We start from the raw sequence: 13,437 nt of genomic DNA on the forward strand, positions 1-13,437 counted from the left end.
CATTTTGTTCCTTTCCACTTAAAGTTTGTCGCACTTATTTAGAAACACCCTGAATTGATAAAGAACAAATCTAGTTGTTAAACATAAGCGAATTAATCAAAAAAACAGAATGTTAAGAAAACCGGAGTCTATAGTTGGGTTTTAATTTCAGTATTTTATAAATGCCCGGTACACCATAAAAATTTATCTGGTTAGCAACAATATTATTACAGCGGTATTGTTAAAGAATTAGGCTATAACATATTAAAAAAATCACTTAAATCTGCCAACAGGTTTAGGAAATATAAGACATTAAAAATGACAAAATTTTTAAGTGGACGGATTTCTATATGCACGCAAGTTTATATAAAAATATATTATATTGAACTAAAATCATCTTAATAACATACCTTTTAATGTTCTTTATAATTTGGAGCACGAAATATTGTAAAATATTTCAGTTTCTCTGTAAATACAGTGAAAATTATTTAAAAACAAATGAGAACTGTCAGAATTAATCGGTCTACCAATAGATGTTGCCAAATTTCAACTTCATGGCTTGTTAAGTAAAGGTGGCTATGCCACCACACAACACTTTTTTCTATAGGGCTTTTCATCGATTGTCATTTGTTTCGAGCTTCTGTCATGTGTCACATAATATTAATATATCTAGGTCATACGTTTTTGGTTTGTGTCATTGGTATAACCAATAACGTATGACGTAGATATATTAATATTATGTGACACATGACAGAAGCTCGAAACAAATGACTGTGAATGAAAAGCCCTATAGGCTTGTGAGAATGGGAAAAGAATGGGAAAAGATAAAGAGGTTTTAAATACAATTAAAGTCAGAAAACTGCAATATCTGGGACATGTTATGAGGGGCGAGCGTTATAACTTGTTACAATTGATAATGCAAGGAAGAATACAGGGTAGAAGGAGTCGCGGAAGAAGACGCATCTCCTGGTTAAACAATTTGAGAGCTTGGTTTAATTGCACTTCTGCTGATCTCTTTAGAGCAGCGGTATCGAAAGTGCGAATTGCCGTGATGGTTGCCAACCTTCTTAGAGGAGATGGCACATGAAGAAGAAGATAGGCTTGTGCTTGTTCCAACTCGACACAAAACCGTTCTTGAACTGTTCGTGAACCGCGCAGTAACGAAAAATGTGTTACTGCGCATAATTGTTCGTTATTGCGCATGAGCGGGGCGGTTCAAGAACGGTTTTGTGTCGAGTTGGAACAAGCCTTATGAATCCCACCAATCCCACCGTGTGCTATGATCTCAAATCTCAAATACTCAACAAATCTAAAGGCCGCGTCCCACCATCAAATAATTTGATCAAACTGGTTTGAGCAAACTGAAGGCCCCGTCTCACCATCAAATAATTGACAGTTAATTTGATCAAACTTGACAGTCAAACTTGACTAGTGACACAAACTATACATACTAACTGTCACTTTGTGTCACTAACTGTCAAGTTTGATCAAATTAACTGTCAATTATTTGATGGTGAGACGCGGCCTTGAAAGTGACAGTTAGTGACGTCACATCCTGAGTGTTCATTGTGGATAATAATGAAAAATTTTAATTTTAAATAAAGTACAAACAAGTTAGACAACTCAATACAAAAAATTTGATCAAACTAGACTGATAGTGAGAGCACAGATTTTTAGAATTTCAAAAAAACTGCAATTGTGACGTCACTTTGACGTACTTCCGTAGTTTGCTCAAACTGTTTGATCAAATTATTTGATGGTGAGACGCGGCCTTCAAGCATCTACTCATCGTAGTCATCGTCATAGATGAGGGGTGGGGCTCATCGTCATCTCATTCATAGCCACTAGCACAGTATATAGTATAAAGTATTTTTACTACAAAAACGTTATTACGTAGGTCAAAATTTTTGACGTAAGAGAACTGTCAAAACATTAGATTGTGACTTTTCATTATTGCCGTGTTTATAATAAACATAGGTTATACATATATAGGTTTATACAACAATGCCACTAGCATGAAGTTCATTGTTCATAATTTTATGTTTATTTGAATTTATTAGCTATGGAATTTCATATTAAAATCAAGGAAGAATCTGTTGAATATGACCAAACACCTGTACAGAATCAGCTATCCACATCAACAGATCTTGGAGTCTTAAAGAATGAACCAGATAATGACTCCGGTAAGTAAAATAATAACAATTATTCAATAAACAATGTGATGTAATTTCCATTTTTTATTAGCTGTGGCAGTAAAAACCGACATTAAGGAGGAGCTCCTTGAAGGTGACTTAAGATCTATAGAGAGTCAGCTAACTACATCCATAGATCTTGAAGACTTAAAGAATGAATCAGGTGAATATAACTCAGGTAAGGCTAACACTCTGTTCGGTGATGGTGGCCTGTCAGGTCAATGCTAGGACATAAAACTAGTTTTTTAAAAATTAATAATCTACATTGTAGGGGTTTTCAGTACAGTAAAACCTCGATATAACGGACCTCTATTTAACGGACTTCAGATATAACGGACAAAAACAAATGTAAAAAAATTAAAAACGTCCTGTTAATATTATACTTTCATAACCCTGCTCATTCAAAGAGTTGCCAGATGTGATTTTATAAATCCCCCAGTTAGAAACTGAAATTCTCTCAAATTGTTCTCAAAAAGTTCAAGTCCCAAATTTAAATTTTTGCCACATTTTATTAAATCAGCAGTCAAATCTAGAGAACAGTAAACCAAAATTATACTGCTTATCAATAGAGAGCACTGGAAATAATTCATAAGTCCTATCGTCTTCGAATATCATATTATGAGAGTAGAATATACAGTTCTATGTACATTCGCAAATTTAATTTACCATGACCCCTTAAATTCCTCTATAATTTTCCCTCCCAAAAAATCCCCCAACCCATTGTAATTATAAAAATTCCCCCAGACGCTGTCAAATTACCCCAAAATTGTAGGAAAGTACCCCAATCTGGAAACGCTGGATTTATTTTAAACATATTTTTATATAACGGTCTTTCGGCTTCAACGGACACGCCCTCCTCCCAATTAGTCCGTTATATCGAGTTTTACTGTACGTACCTTTCATAAAAATGAACACTTACATTTTACATTATATTTTACAAAAAAATTCGTTTTATTTTTTCAACAAAAAATTACTTTGTCCTGATAGACCACTGTCGTTCGTTTTATGTAAGTTTTTTCATATTCCAAACGTAATTATCCTAATACCGTATATACCTACTAAACAACGAAGACAATCTATTAAGAAAGTAGCAGTTGACCTAGTAAAAAGATATTTGAAATGTAGGGCTGCAGCAATGTCAGGATTACATTTGCATATTCGACAAGCTGTTGATGCAATACTCTGGAATGCGATACAAAACTGACACCAGATAATAATCTCTTATCGCCCTTGCTAGCAGATTTATTTTTGAACAACACAGAGAATGTTTTTAACACGTTAGTGCCCTAGCCGATTACCAATGTGGTAATTCACAGCCGTATTTTTTTCTTTTGGGTAACAATTAAATTTGTGTGTATTATTGATCAACAAATATTATTTATACCCTATGTCCTAAAAAAAACCTTTTTATTTTCAATTTAGCAAAAAATGTTATTCTTGATAAAATGTTTTGATTGTTCTAAAACCCCATAAAACGAAATAAATTTAAGTTTTTCAAAACCTGCTTAATTGTGTAGCAAATTTAATGTAAATCACTATAAATTTTTGCACTAAGTTCGAAATCGTAACAATAATCTAGTATTGCTAAGCTACAATGTAGCTTAGTAACTATCAACACTGATAAATAATTTGCGAATTGTCATTTTTTTTTGACAATGTTAAACATTCAACAAACAATTTATCTTGTGAACCATCATTCTTGATAAATCAATATTTTACTTCTTCTAAAACCCCATAGGTACGTTGCTTTAGATCTTTAGATCTTTAGATCTAGAAAAAGAAGAGAGAGAACAATGGTTTGATGAGGACTGCAAAATAATTCTAGAGCAGAGAAATAACGCAAAAATGAAAAATATTAGAAACAGCACAGAAAAAAGAGTAAAAGAAAAAGTAGTAGTAGTAGAGTAGAAGAAAAACACAGAGTATTATAAAGCAACTAGAAATAATAGAAGAAAACTATGTCCAAAAAGAAGTTAAAAATTTTTATCAAGGAGTAAAAAAACATGAGGGACTCAAAATAAATGCACAATGTTTTGCAGAAATAAAGATGTTATGTTGCTGGGAGACAAGACAGAAAAATTGAATAGATGGGCAGAATACTTCGGAGAATTATTAAGCGATAAAGCCCAAACAGAAACAGAAATGCAACAACGAGGGCAAGAAATCGAACAAAAACAAATATGTACAAGAAGCGGAACCACAACAAACACAACAAACCGACAGAAAGGGAGATAATAACAGTAATAAAAGACCTAAAAAATAATAAAAGTGCCGGAGAAAGCGGAGTGCCAGCAGAGATATTAAAGATAGGAGGAAATATACTGCAGCAAAAAATAGCTGGACTTATAAAGAAAATATGGGATAACGAAAAAATGCCGGAGCAATGAAACACAGCACTCATCTGCCCAATTCACAAAAAAGGTGATAAGACCATACGTGAAAATTACAGAGGAATCGCACTGTTAGAAGTGGTGTATAAGGTATTAGCAAAAGTTATCAGAACTTCATAGATTGAAAGCTTATGAATCAGAGATACCAGGCTCCAGGCTGGTTTCAGAAGGGAAGAGGAACAACCGATCAAATTTTTTTGCTAAAATTATTACAAAACAATAGTTATGAACAAAATCTAGGCTTGCATATGCTCTTTATCGATTTTAAACAGGCTTACGACTCCATCTCACGAAACGGGCTATACGAAGCAATGAGAGCACTAGGAATATCAGAGAAACTGATACGATTAGTAACAATGACGTTAACCAACACAGTCAATAAAGTCATGATAGAAGGCAGTTTTTCAAATCAGTTTAACGTCAACAGAGGATTAAAACAAGGAGACCCCCTGTCAACAGACTTATTCAATCTAGTGCTGGAAAAGATAATTAGAGGAGCCAATATCCAGACAAGCGGCACGATTCTTAACAGAAGACAACAGTGTATAGGTTTTGCAGATGACTTGGTGTTTCTGACACGTTCAAGAACAGAACTTCAAAAAATGTTCAAGCAATTTGAAGAAGAAGCAAAAAAATATGGCCTGACTATAAACCAAGGAAAAACCAAGTATATGGAAATGAGAGGAAAAAACTCTGAAGAAAATAAGTGGATTACTCTAAGGACAAACGACAAAGATTATAAATTTGAGAAGGTAACTGAATTTGAGTACCTTGGAGTAACAGTTACAAATAGAGGAGACGAAGAGAGAGAGAGAGATAGATAAACGGTTGTTAAAAGGTAGCAAAGCAGTAGGTTCATTAAACGCACTGTTGAAGGCAAAAAACGTGTCCAGGGCAGCCAAGATCCGAGCGTATGAAACAATAGTGAGACCAACGGTGTTGTATGCATGTGAAACTTGGACAAGGAACCTTAAAGTAGAAAAAGCTAGAGACTTGGGAGAGAAAAATATTGAGAAAAATTTTTTGGTGGTATAAAGGAGGCTAACGGGGAATGGCGCAGAAGAACAAACCAGGAGCTAATGGAGATGTATAAGAAACCTAAAATAACTCAGAAAATCAAGGTACAGCAAGTTAGATGGTTGGGTCATGTTTTACGAATGCCACAGGAAATAAACGTCCTAAGAGTTTTATCAGCAGGAGAACAAGGGAAGAAAAGAAGAGGGAGACCACGAAGGAAGTGGTTTGATGCCGTCCGGACTGACCTAGAAGAAATGGGTACAAGAGGCTGGAGAGGACAAGTACAGAACCGCAAAAAGTGGAAGAAATTAGTCAAGACTATCGAAGCCAAGGGCCTCTAAGGCCTGTAGTGCTGTTATATATATATTATTTTTTTGGACTAGGGCCTTGACCATTATCCAGTAACCAGGACTAATATAACTGGCCAATATAATTAAAAGTGCGAATAATGTTGTTGAGCGTAGCAACCAGGTGTCGCTTTGCTGAACTTGCACAGTCCCAATAGTCTGTTCCTTTTGACTGAGTCGTATGCCTGTTTGAAGTCTACAAACACGTTGTGAACATCAATATCGTGTTCCCATGATTTGCACAAGATCTGTTTGACTGTAAATATTTGATCCAGTTTCGATCTTCTCCATCGGAAGCCCGTCTGATACTCTCCAATAATATTTTCTGCTAGTGGTTGGAGCCGCTGGTTTATAATATACGTGAGGACTTTATATACTGTACATAGTAGAGAGATTCCACGGTAGTTTTTGCACTGGAGTTTGTCTCCTTTTTTATAGATCGGGCATACTATACTTTTCTTCCAGTCGTCGGGTATTTTCTCTTCTTGCCATATGTCTTTGATGAGCACGTGGATGTGACTTGCTAGGAGGTCGCCACCTACCTTATACAGTTCTGCTGGTATTTCGTCAACTCCCGCAGCTTTATTGTTTTTCTGGGCCTTAATAGCTTCGAGAACTTCCTCTATGGTTGGAGCTTCTACTCCATTCTCTACTTCATTCTCTTCTACGTAATTCATACCCATTTCATCTTCCATGTCTACTTGTGTTCCAAGTTCCAGTTCCAAGTAGGGTCTGAAAATAATGCTTCCAGGTTTCTGTGACTTTCTGTTGGTCACTGATTATTGGCCCACTTTCATCTTTATATAGTATGATAAGATTGATCCAAAAGATGGCATAACCCAGACATCCAAAGTGAAAGTTCTCCTCCAACACCAAATTGTTCTATATGGTCAACATAATGTTCAGAAAAAAGTCACACCATTTTGAGCGTCGGGTTTGGGCGGAAGAGGGGGGAGAAATCGGTAAATTCGTAGTTTTTTGCGTTTTTCGTCAATATTTCTAAAACTAGGCGGGTTAGCATGAACAACCTTTTATACAAAAATGTTCTACATTACATTTGAAATTAAAAATGTCCAATGCATAATCCTTCTAAAATGAACGGTTCCAAAGTTACAGAGGTAAAGTATAATATAATTGGTCCAAAAAAAGGCCTAACCCAGACATAAAAAATAAAAGTTTTCCTTCAACACCAAATTGTTCTATATGGTCCACACATGGTTCAGTAAAAAGTTACACCATTTTGAGCGTCCGGTTTGGGGGAGATGGGGGAGAAGTAGGTAAATTAGTAGTTTTTTTACGTTTTTCGTCAATATTTCTAAAACTATGCTTTAGCGTAAACAATATTCTACATAAAATTTAAAACAAAAAAGGTCCTATACATAATTGTTATAAAATCAACGGTTCCAGAGTTACGGAGGGTGAAAAGTGGAGGTTTTCGATACTTTTTATATTTTTTTGGGCAATTTATGATGATTTTGGGTGGTGAGCTTGACGTTTCTTCAAGGGCTTATCACTAACATACCATCGGCCACTTAAATAGCAAATTTGATTTATAAAACTAAATCCTGTGAAAGAAAATCAGTAGGAAATTGCCCAAATAATATAAAAAGTATCGAAAACCTCCACTTTTCACCCTCCGTAACTCTGGAACCGTTGATTTTATAACAATTATGTATAGGACCTTTTTTGTTTTAAATTTTATGCAGAACATTTTTGTATAGAAAATTGTTTACGCTAAAGCATAGTTTTAGAAATATTGACGAAAATCGTAAAAAAAACTACTAATTTACTGACTTCTCCCCCATCTCCCCCCCAAACCGGACGCTTAAAATGGTGTAACTTTTTACTGAACAATATGTGGACCATATAGAACAATTTGGTGTTGGAGGAAAACTTTTACTTTGGATGTTTAGGTTAGGCCTTTTTTTGGACCAATTATACTATACTACCTCCGTAACTTTGAAACCATTCATTTTAGAAGGATTATGCATAGGGCCTTTTTTATTTCAAATTTAATGTAGAACATTTTTGTATAGAAGGTTGTTTATGCTAAATCGTATAGTTTTAGAAATATTTACGAAAAACGTAAAAAACTACGAATTTACTGTTTTCTCCCCCCACACCCCCCAAACCCGACGCTCAAAATGGTGTGACTTTTTTCTGAACATTATGTGGACTATATAGAACAATTTGGTGTTGGAGGATAACTTTCACTTTGGATGTCTGGGTTTGGGTCTAGTTATACCATACTAATAGACTTGTTTGAGGTTTATACCCACTTTTTATATTTTTTAGGTATTCGTATTTTTCTATTTGTCCATTCTCATAGGCTCTCTTTTTATTTCCACATATCTTGTCTGCTTTCCGTATTGCGACTTCAAATAATGTTCGTCTTTCTCGTGTTCTTCTTGTTATGTACATTTTGTGTGCTTCATTTCTTTCCTCTATTGCTTGTCTGCACTCGTCATCAAACCATGCTCCTCTTCTCTCCTTTTTCTTGCGTCCTTCACTCATTTGCGACTTCTTGTTCGAACTTCTCTTTACATTCCTGAATCTTCAGTTTTTCCAGGTCCAGTTTGTTTGTTCTTTGTTGTCTTTCGTTTCTTTCCCTGTTAACTCTGCATCTAAATTTGGCTTGTAGTAAAAGATGGTCTGATCCACAGCATGCTCCTCATTGTGTTCTTACATCGGAGATACTACTAGCTGCCCTTTTGTCTATCAGCACATGGTTGATTTGATTGGCTGTGGTTCCATCTGGTGAAATCCATGTCATTTTGTGTATGTCTTTATGTGGGAAGCATGTGGAACTTATAACCATATTTTTACTGGTGGCAAAATTTATCAAAAACTCCACATTCTCGTTTGTTTCATTGTGCAGTGAGTGTTTCCCTATTGTGCCATAGAACTGCGGCTCCTTGGCTATTTTAGCATTCATATCACCCATTATAATCTTGATGTCATTTTTTGGCGCATTATCATATACTATCTCCAGTTGTTGGTAGTAGCCTTCCTTTGTATGTTGCTCTTGTTCTTCTGTTGGGCAGTGAATGTTTATCATTGTTAGGTTGAAGAAGTGGGTGCAAATTCTCAACTTGCATATCCTTTCACTGACTGCCTGGAAGTCTATGATTTTTGCCATCTTGTCTCCTGAAGAGCAGTAATCATGAGCTTATATCTTTTTAGTTCTTGAAGAAGTGCGGTTTGAGCTCCTGGTCTATTTAGCGTCCTCACATTCCAGTTTCCAAATGCATAGTCCATGTTTTGTAGCTTGAGTCATTTCCGAAAGTCCCGTCCTGTATTCCGAGGCAAATGTTCAGGTTTCATAACAGTGTGTTTTTCCGGGAGTGGGTTGTCAGCCCACTACCCAACCTTCCTCCTTTATCCTGGCTTAGGACCGGTAGTGGTGACTCCTGAGCTACTCGATCCACCCATTTGTCACTACAGGCGCAGTTATTCCTATAACCGGGATGTTCTAATAACCAATCATTGGTTGCTGGTATAAACGTTTCGGGACCTCAAATTTCTATTCCTTAAACTGGGATATTCCATTAACTGGTATTCTAATAAGCGGGTTCTACTGTATTCTCGACTGACATCACTATCTAGGCCACATAATGAGAGGGGAAAAGTACTCCCTGCTAAGACTCATAGGTAATTCAAGGAAAAATCTCAAGAAAGAGAAATGTGGGATGTAGGAGGATTTCCTGGTTACGAAATTTAAGGGAGTGGTACTGCACAAAGAAGAAGAACAGCGATTCAACCCTAGCGCAATACACTAAACTGCAGAGATTGCGGTGGGCAGGGTACATGGTCCACATGCATGAGAAGAGAATCTCCAGAAAATTGCTAAATGCAAGAATGGAAGTAAAAAGACCTGTTGAACAACCAAAAAAGAGATGGGAAGACGAAGTAGATCAGGATGCCAAAAACCTACTAAAAACATGTTCATGGAAAAGAACAGCAGTCAAGCGAAATCATTGGAGAAGCTTGCTGAAGGAGGCCAAGGCCCGGTTTAGGGTGTAGTGCCATTATTGGAGGTGCCGTACGGGTTAGTACTCATTCACATCAGGTAAAAATTTTTGGAAAATATGAAAATATACATTGTTTTAAGATAAATATATAAATAAATATATAAAAGTATATATTATACAGGGTGTCCCGAAAAGAATGGACATAAATTATACCACACATTCTCGGGTCAAAAATAGTTCGATTGAACCTAACTTACCGTAGTACAAATGTGCTCACAAAAAAAGTTACAGCCCTTTGAAGTTACAAAATGAAAATCGATTTTTTTCAATATATCGAAAACTATTAGAGATTTTTTATTGAAAATGGACATTTATAATTCTTATGTCAGGAACATCTTAAAACAAAATTATAGTGAAATTTGTCCACCCCATAAAAAATTTATGGGGATTTTGTTCCCTTAAACCCCCCCAAACTTTTGTGTACGTTCCAATTAATTCATTATTGTGGTACCATTAGTTAAACACAACGTTTTTAAAACTTTTTTGCCTCTTATTATTTTTTCGATAAGCCAGTTTTTATTGAGATGCGGCTTCTTTTTCAATATATTTACGTAAAAATTTTATGGGGGTTTTGTTCCTTTAAACCCCCCTAATGTTTGTGTACGTTCCAATTAAACTATTATTGTGGTACCATTAGTTAAACACAGTGTTTTTAAAACTTTTGTCTCTTATTCTTTTGTTCATAAGTCATCTTTTATCGAGATGTAGCTTCTTTTTCAAAATATACCTAAAAATGTAAATTATAAATAAATTTTCAGATTATAACAGGTCTCTATAACCGTACTTAACCATATACAAATATGTGGTGGATTCGACAAACATTCAAAATATCTCGATAAACACTGGCTTATCGAAAAAGTACTAAGAGGCAAAAAAGTTTTAAAAATAAGGTGTTTAACTAATAGTGCCACAATATTAATTCAATTGGAACGTACACAAAAGTTTGGGGGGTTTAAGGGAACCAAACCCCCATAAAATTTGTGTGGGGTGCACAAATTTTACTTAATTTTTTTTTAAGATATTGCTGTCGTAAAAATGCCACATGTCAATTTTCAATAAAAAATCTCTGAGAGTTTTCGATATATGAAAAAAAATCGATTTTCATTTTGTAACTTCAAAGGGCTGTAACTTTTTTTGTGTGCACTATTGTATATAGGTAAGTGAGGTTCAATCAACCTATTTTTGACCCCAGAATCTGTGGTATAATTTATGACCAATCTTTTCGGGACACCCTGTATATCTGTACCGTGGAGGTAAACAGTCGTACATCCACAATGTATACATTTGCAAGAAAGCGCAAAACATACAGACTAGTCAATAAACTATAAAAAAAATTTTATTTCCATTATGTCGAATTAAACATTATTGGTATATTATATCTAAATGCAAATCTATTAATGGGTATTAGTGGTATTAGTATTGCTAAGAAATTATTTACCTGATGTATAATAATGGGAGTTACGACTTTTTACCTCTATGTCTTTAAACAGGTAATATGCAAAATAAAAATCGTAAGTGATTACAAAAATAGTATATTCCGTATTTATAAATGCAGAAACCAAATCACAATGTTTGGAACAAAAATAACTCTTGTTTTTCATTATCCCGTTATAACACCCTCAAAATACCATTTAATATAAAAATGGAGCTACGATTGTTTACCACTACCGCATACGAAAGCATACTATCTAATATACGCACGTATTTATGGAGTTGCTATGGATATACTACTGTTTACCTCAACTGACTAATGGAGTTGCTATTGTTTCTAAACGCCTTATCTAGGCAACTAATAACGCTGGATGTACGATTTTTTGCCACAATATGCTATGAAAATCTGACAACAAGAGCGTGGTATTAACTCCATTTCAGCAAAAAGTGGAGTTACGACTGTTTACCTCCACGGTACAGATATATAAAAATATATAAATAAATATGTAATAAAATATATATAAGATAAATAAATATATAAAAATTTTGGGTCTACCCCAAAATCCCGACAGCCACAATCCCGACGGCCAAAATCCTGACACGCCAGAATCCCGAGAGGTTTGAGAAGTTTATTTTTAACATAATTACATTTATTTTTTGTTTATGGCCATCTGTTTTTTTATTTTTTGTTACTAAACAAAAGTATTTTGTATTAAAAGTATTAAACAAAAGTCAGAATTTTTACTTGTGCGAGGATTGTTGCATGTTGGGATTTTGGCGTCAGGATTCTGGCGTGTCGGGATTCTGTCGTGTCGGTGTTTTGGCCGTCGGGATTTTGGCTGTAGGGATTTTGGCTGTCCACTGGAATGGATTTAATGTCCACAGTCATACAAACCCAAACAAACAACAGAAAAATGGTGTTGCCATAATGCAGACGTTTTATAGTTTACACGATATATGGGTAATAAACCATTACAGTTCTAAATTATAAAAGGACACTCACCTGAAATGGTTTTTCAAAGTATCTAGTTCTTCTATATTGATCTAAAATATCCTCTCGTCCTAAGATTCTGTTTAATACTCTACATGCTGCATCCACATCGTTATTTTTTATAAATACAGTTCTTGCAATGAAACTTGCGTGTTTCAAAGTCATTTTGTTTAATTTTAAACTTTTTGTTTTTGGGGTTTGGAAATTTTCACAGTAAAATTTTGTAGGTTAGCTCGTTTCGTTTATGAAATTTACTCTTCTTTTTTCTGTTGAATATTTGACCGTCCTGTCATTACTGTCACAACACAATGGCCGACGAATGGCACATGTCATGATCTCAATCCTACCACCATAGAGGTATATATTAACATAGAGGGAGCCAACCGTGGAGGGAGCCTACCTTCCGCGCTTCCTGACGACAAGATCTCATGGACTGGTTTGCTGCATCTCTTTCTAACACATTGTATCGAAAATCTATGATGACATTCAGTGTGAACATAGGCACGGAAGAGGAGGACAACCGTAGCAGCTTTACTATGCGTAAGAGTGAAACAGCACTAATCCAAATAAAAAAGATGGTGTCGTCACTTCGGTCTGAATCACACTCTCTCTATGCTAATATGTAACTCTATGCCCACCACCATAGCCACATTTACTTTACAAGCCATGAAGATAAAAAGGCAACGTCGCAATTGATGACGTCGGTAGTCTGACTTTCGGACTACCGCTTTCGAAACTACGATTTTAAAGTACAAATTCTGGTAAAATTTATAGTACTTTTTGAGTCGAACAAGAAAATATTATTAATTAGAAGTTTGTACAAAATAATATTAAAAGCAATTCCTTGTAAGTAACGTTTATTATACAAAAAAAAACAATAACAAGAATATAACCGTGATTCATTTTTTTCGAATCCTAAGAAAACTAATAAGTATTTTTCAAAAATTTAAACGCAGAATGAAAGATTTTGTTAGGACCGAGGGCAGAAAGTCCCTGAAAACTTCTATGTTTATTTTAATAAGTTACAGGGGTGAAAAACTCAGAATATTTAGTGTGATT

The 13,437-nt window shown here is 35.1% G+C and overlaps 2 protein-coding genes across 5 annotated transcripts in view; one reads left to right on the forward strand and one right to left on the reverse strand.

The window, feature by feature from the left end:
* LOC114345361 (28S ribosomal protein S21, mitochondrial) overlaps window positions 1–12,686 on the reverse strand; it is a 46,753-nt gene extending 34,067 nt beyond the window's left edge. The window contains exon 1 of one of the 2 annotated variants that reach the window (XM_028296184.1): window positions 12,391–12,686. In XM_028296184.1, coding sequence (XP_028151985.1) covers window positions 12,391–12,543 — 153 coding nt within the window. In that variant the 5' untranslated portion in view covers window positions 12,544–12,686. The remainder of the gene's footprint in view (window positions 1–12,390) is intronic. The other variant, XM_050655729.1, reaches the window with a different exon arrangement.
* The window catches only part of LOC126887839 (zinc finger protein 227-like), a 113,058-nt gene continuing 101,420 nt past the window's right edge, over window positions 1,800–13,437 (forward strand). For 2 of the 3 annotated variants that reach the window (XR_007699232.1, XM_050655725.1), the window contains exons 1-2: window positions 1,800–2,162; window positions 2,224–2,349. Coding sequence is in view for 2 of the 3 variants with exons in the window: in XM_050655725.1 (XP_050511682.1) it covers window positions 2,042–2,162; window positions 2,224–2,349 (247 nt within the window). In the remaining variant the exon portion in view is untranslated. The remainder of the gene's footprint in view (window positions 2,163–2,223; window positions 2,350–13,437) is intronic. The other variant, XM_050655726.1, reaches the window with a different exon arrangement.

Source organism: Diabrotica virgifera, chromosome 7 (assembly GCF_917563875.1).
Source record: "Diabrotica virgifera virgifera chromosome 7, PGI_DIABVI_V3a".
Taxonomy (NCBI): Eukaryota; Metazoa; Arthropoda; class Insecta; order Coleoptera; family Chrysomelidae; genus Diabrotica; species Diabrotica virgifera.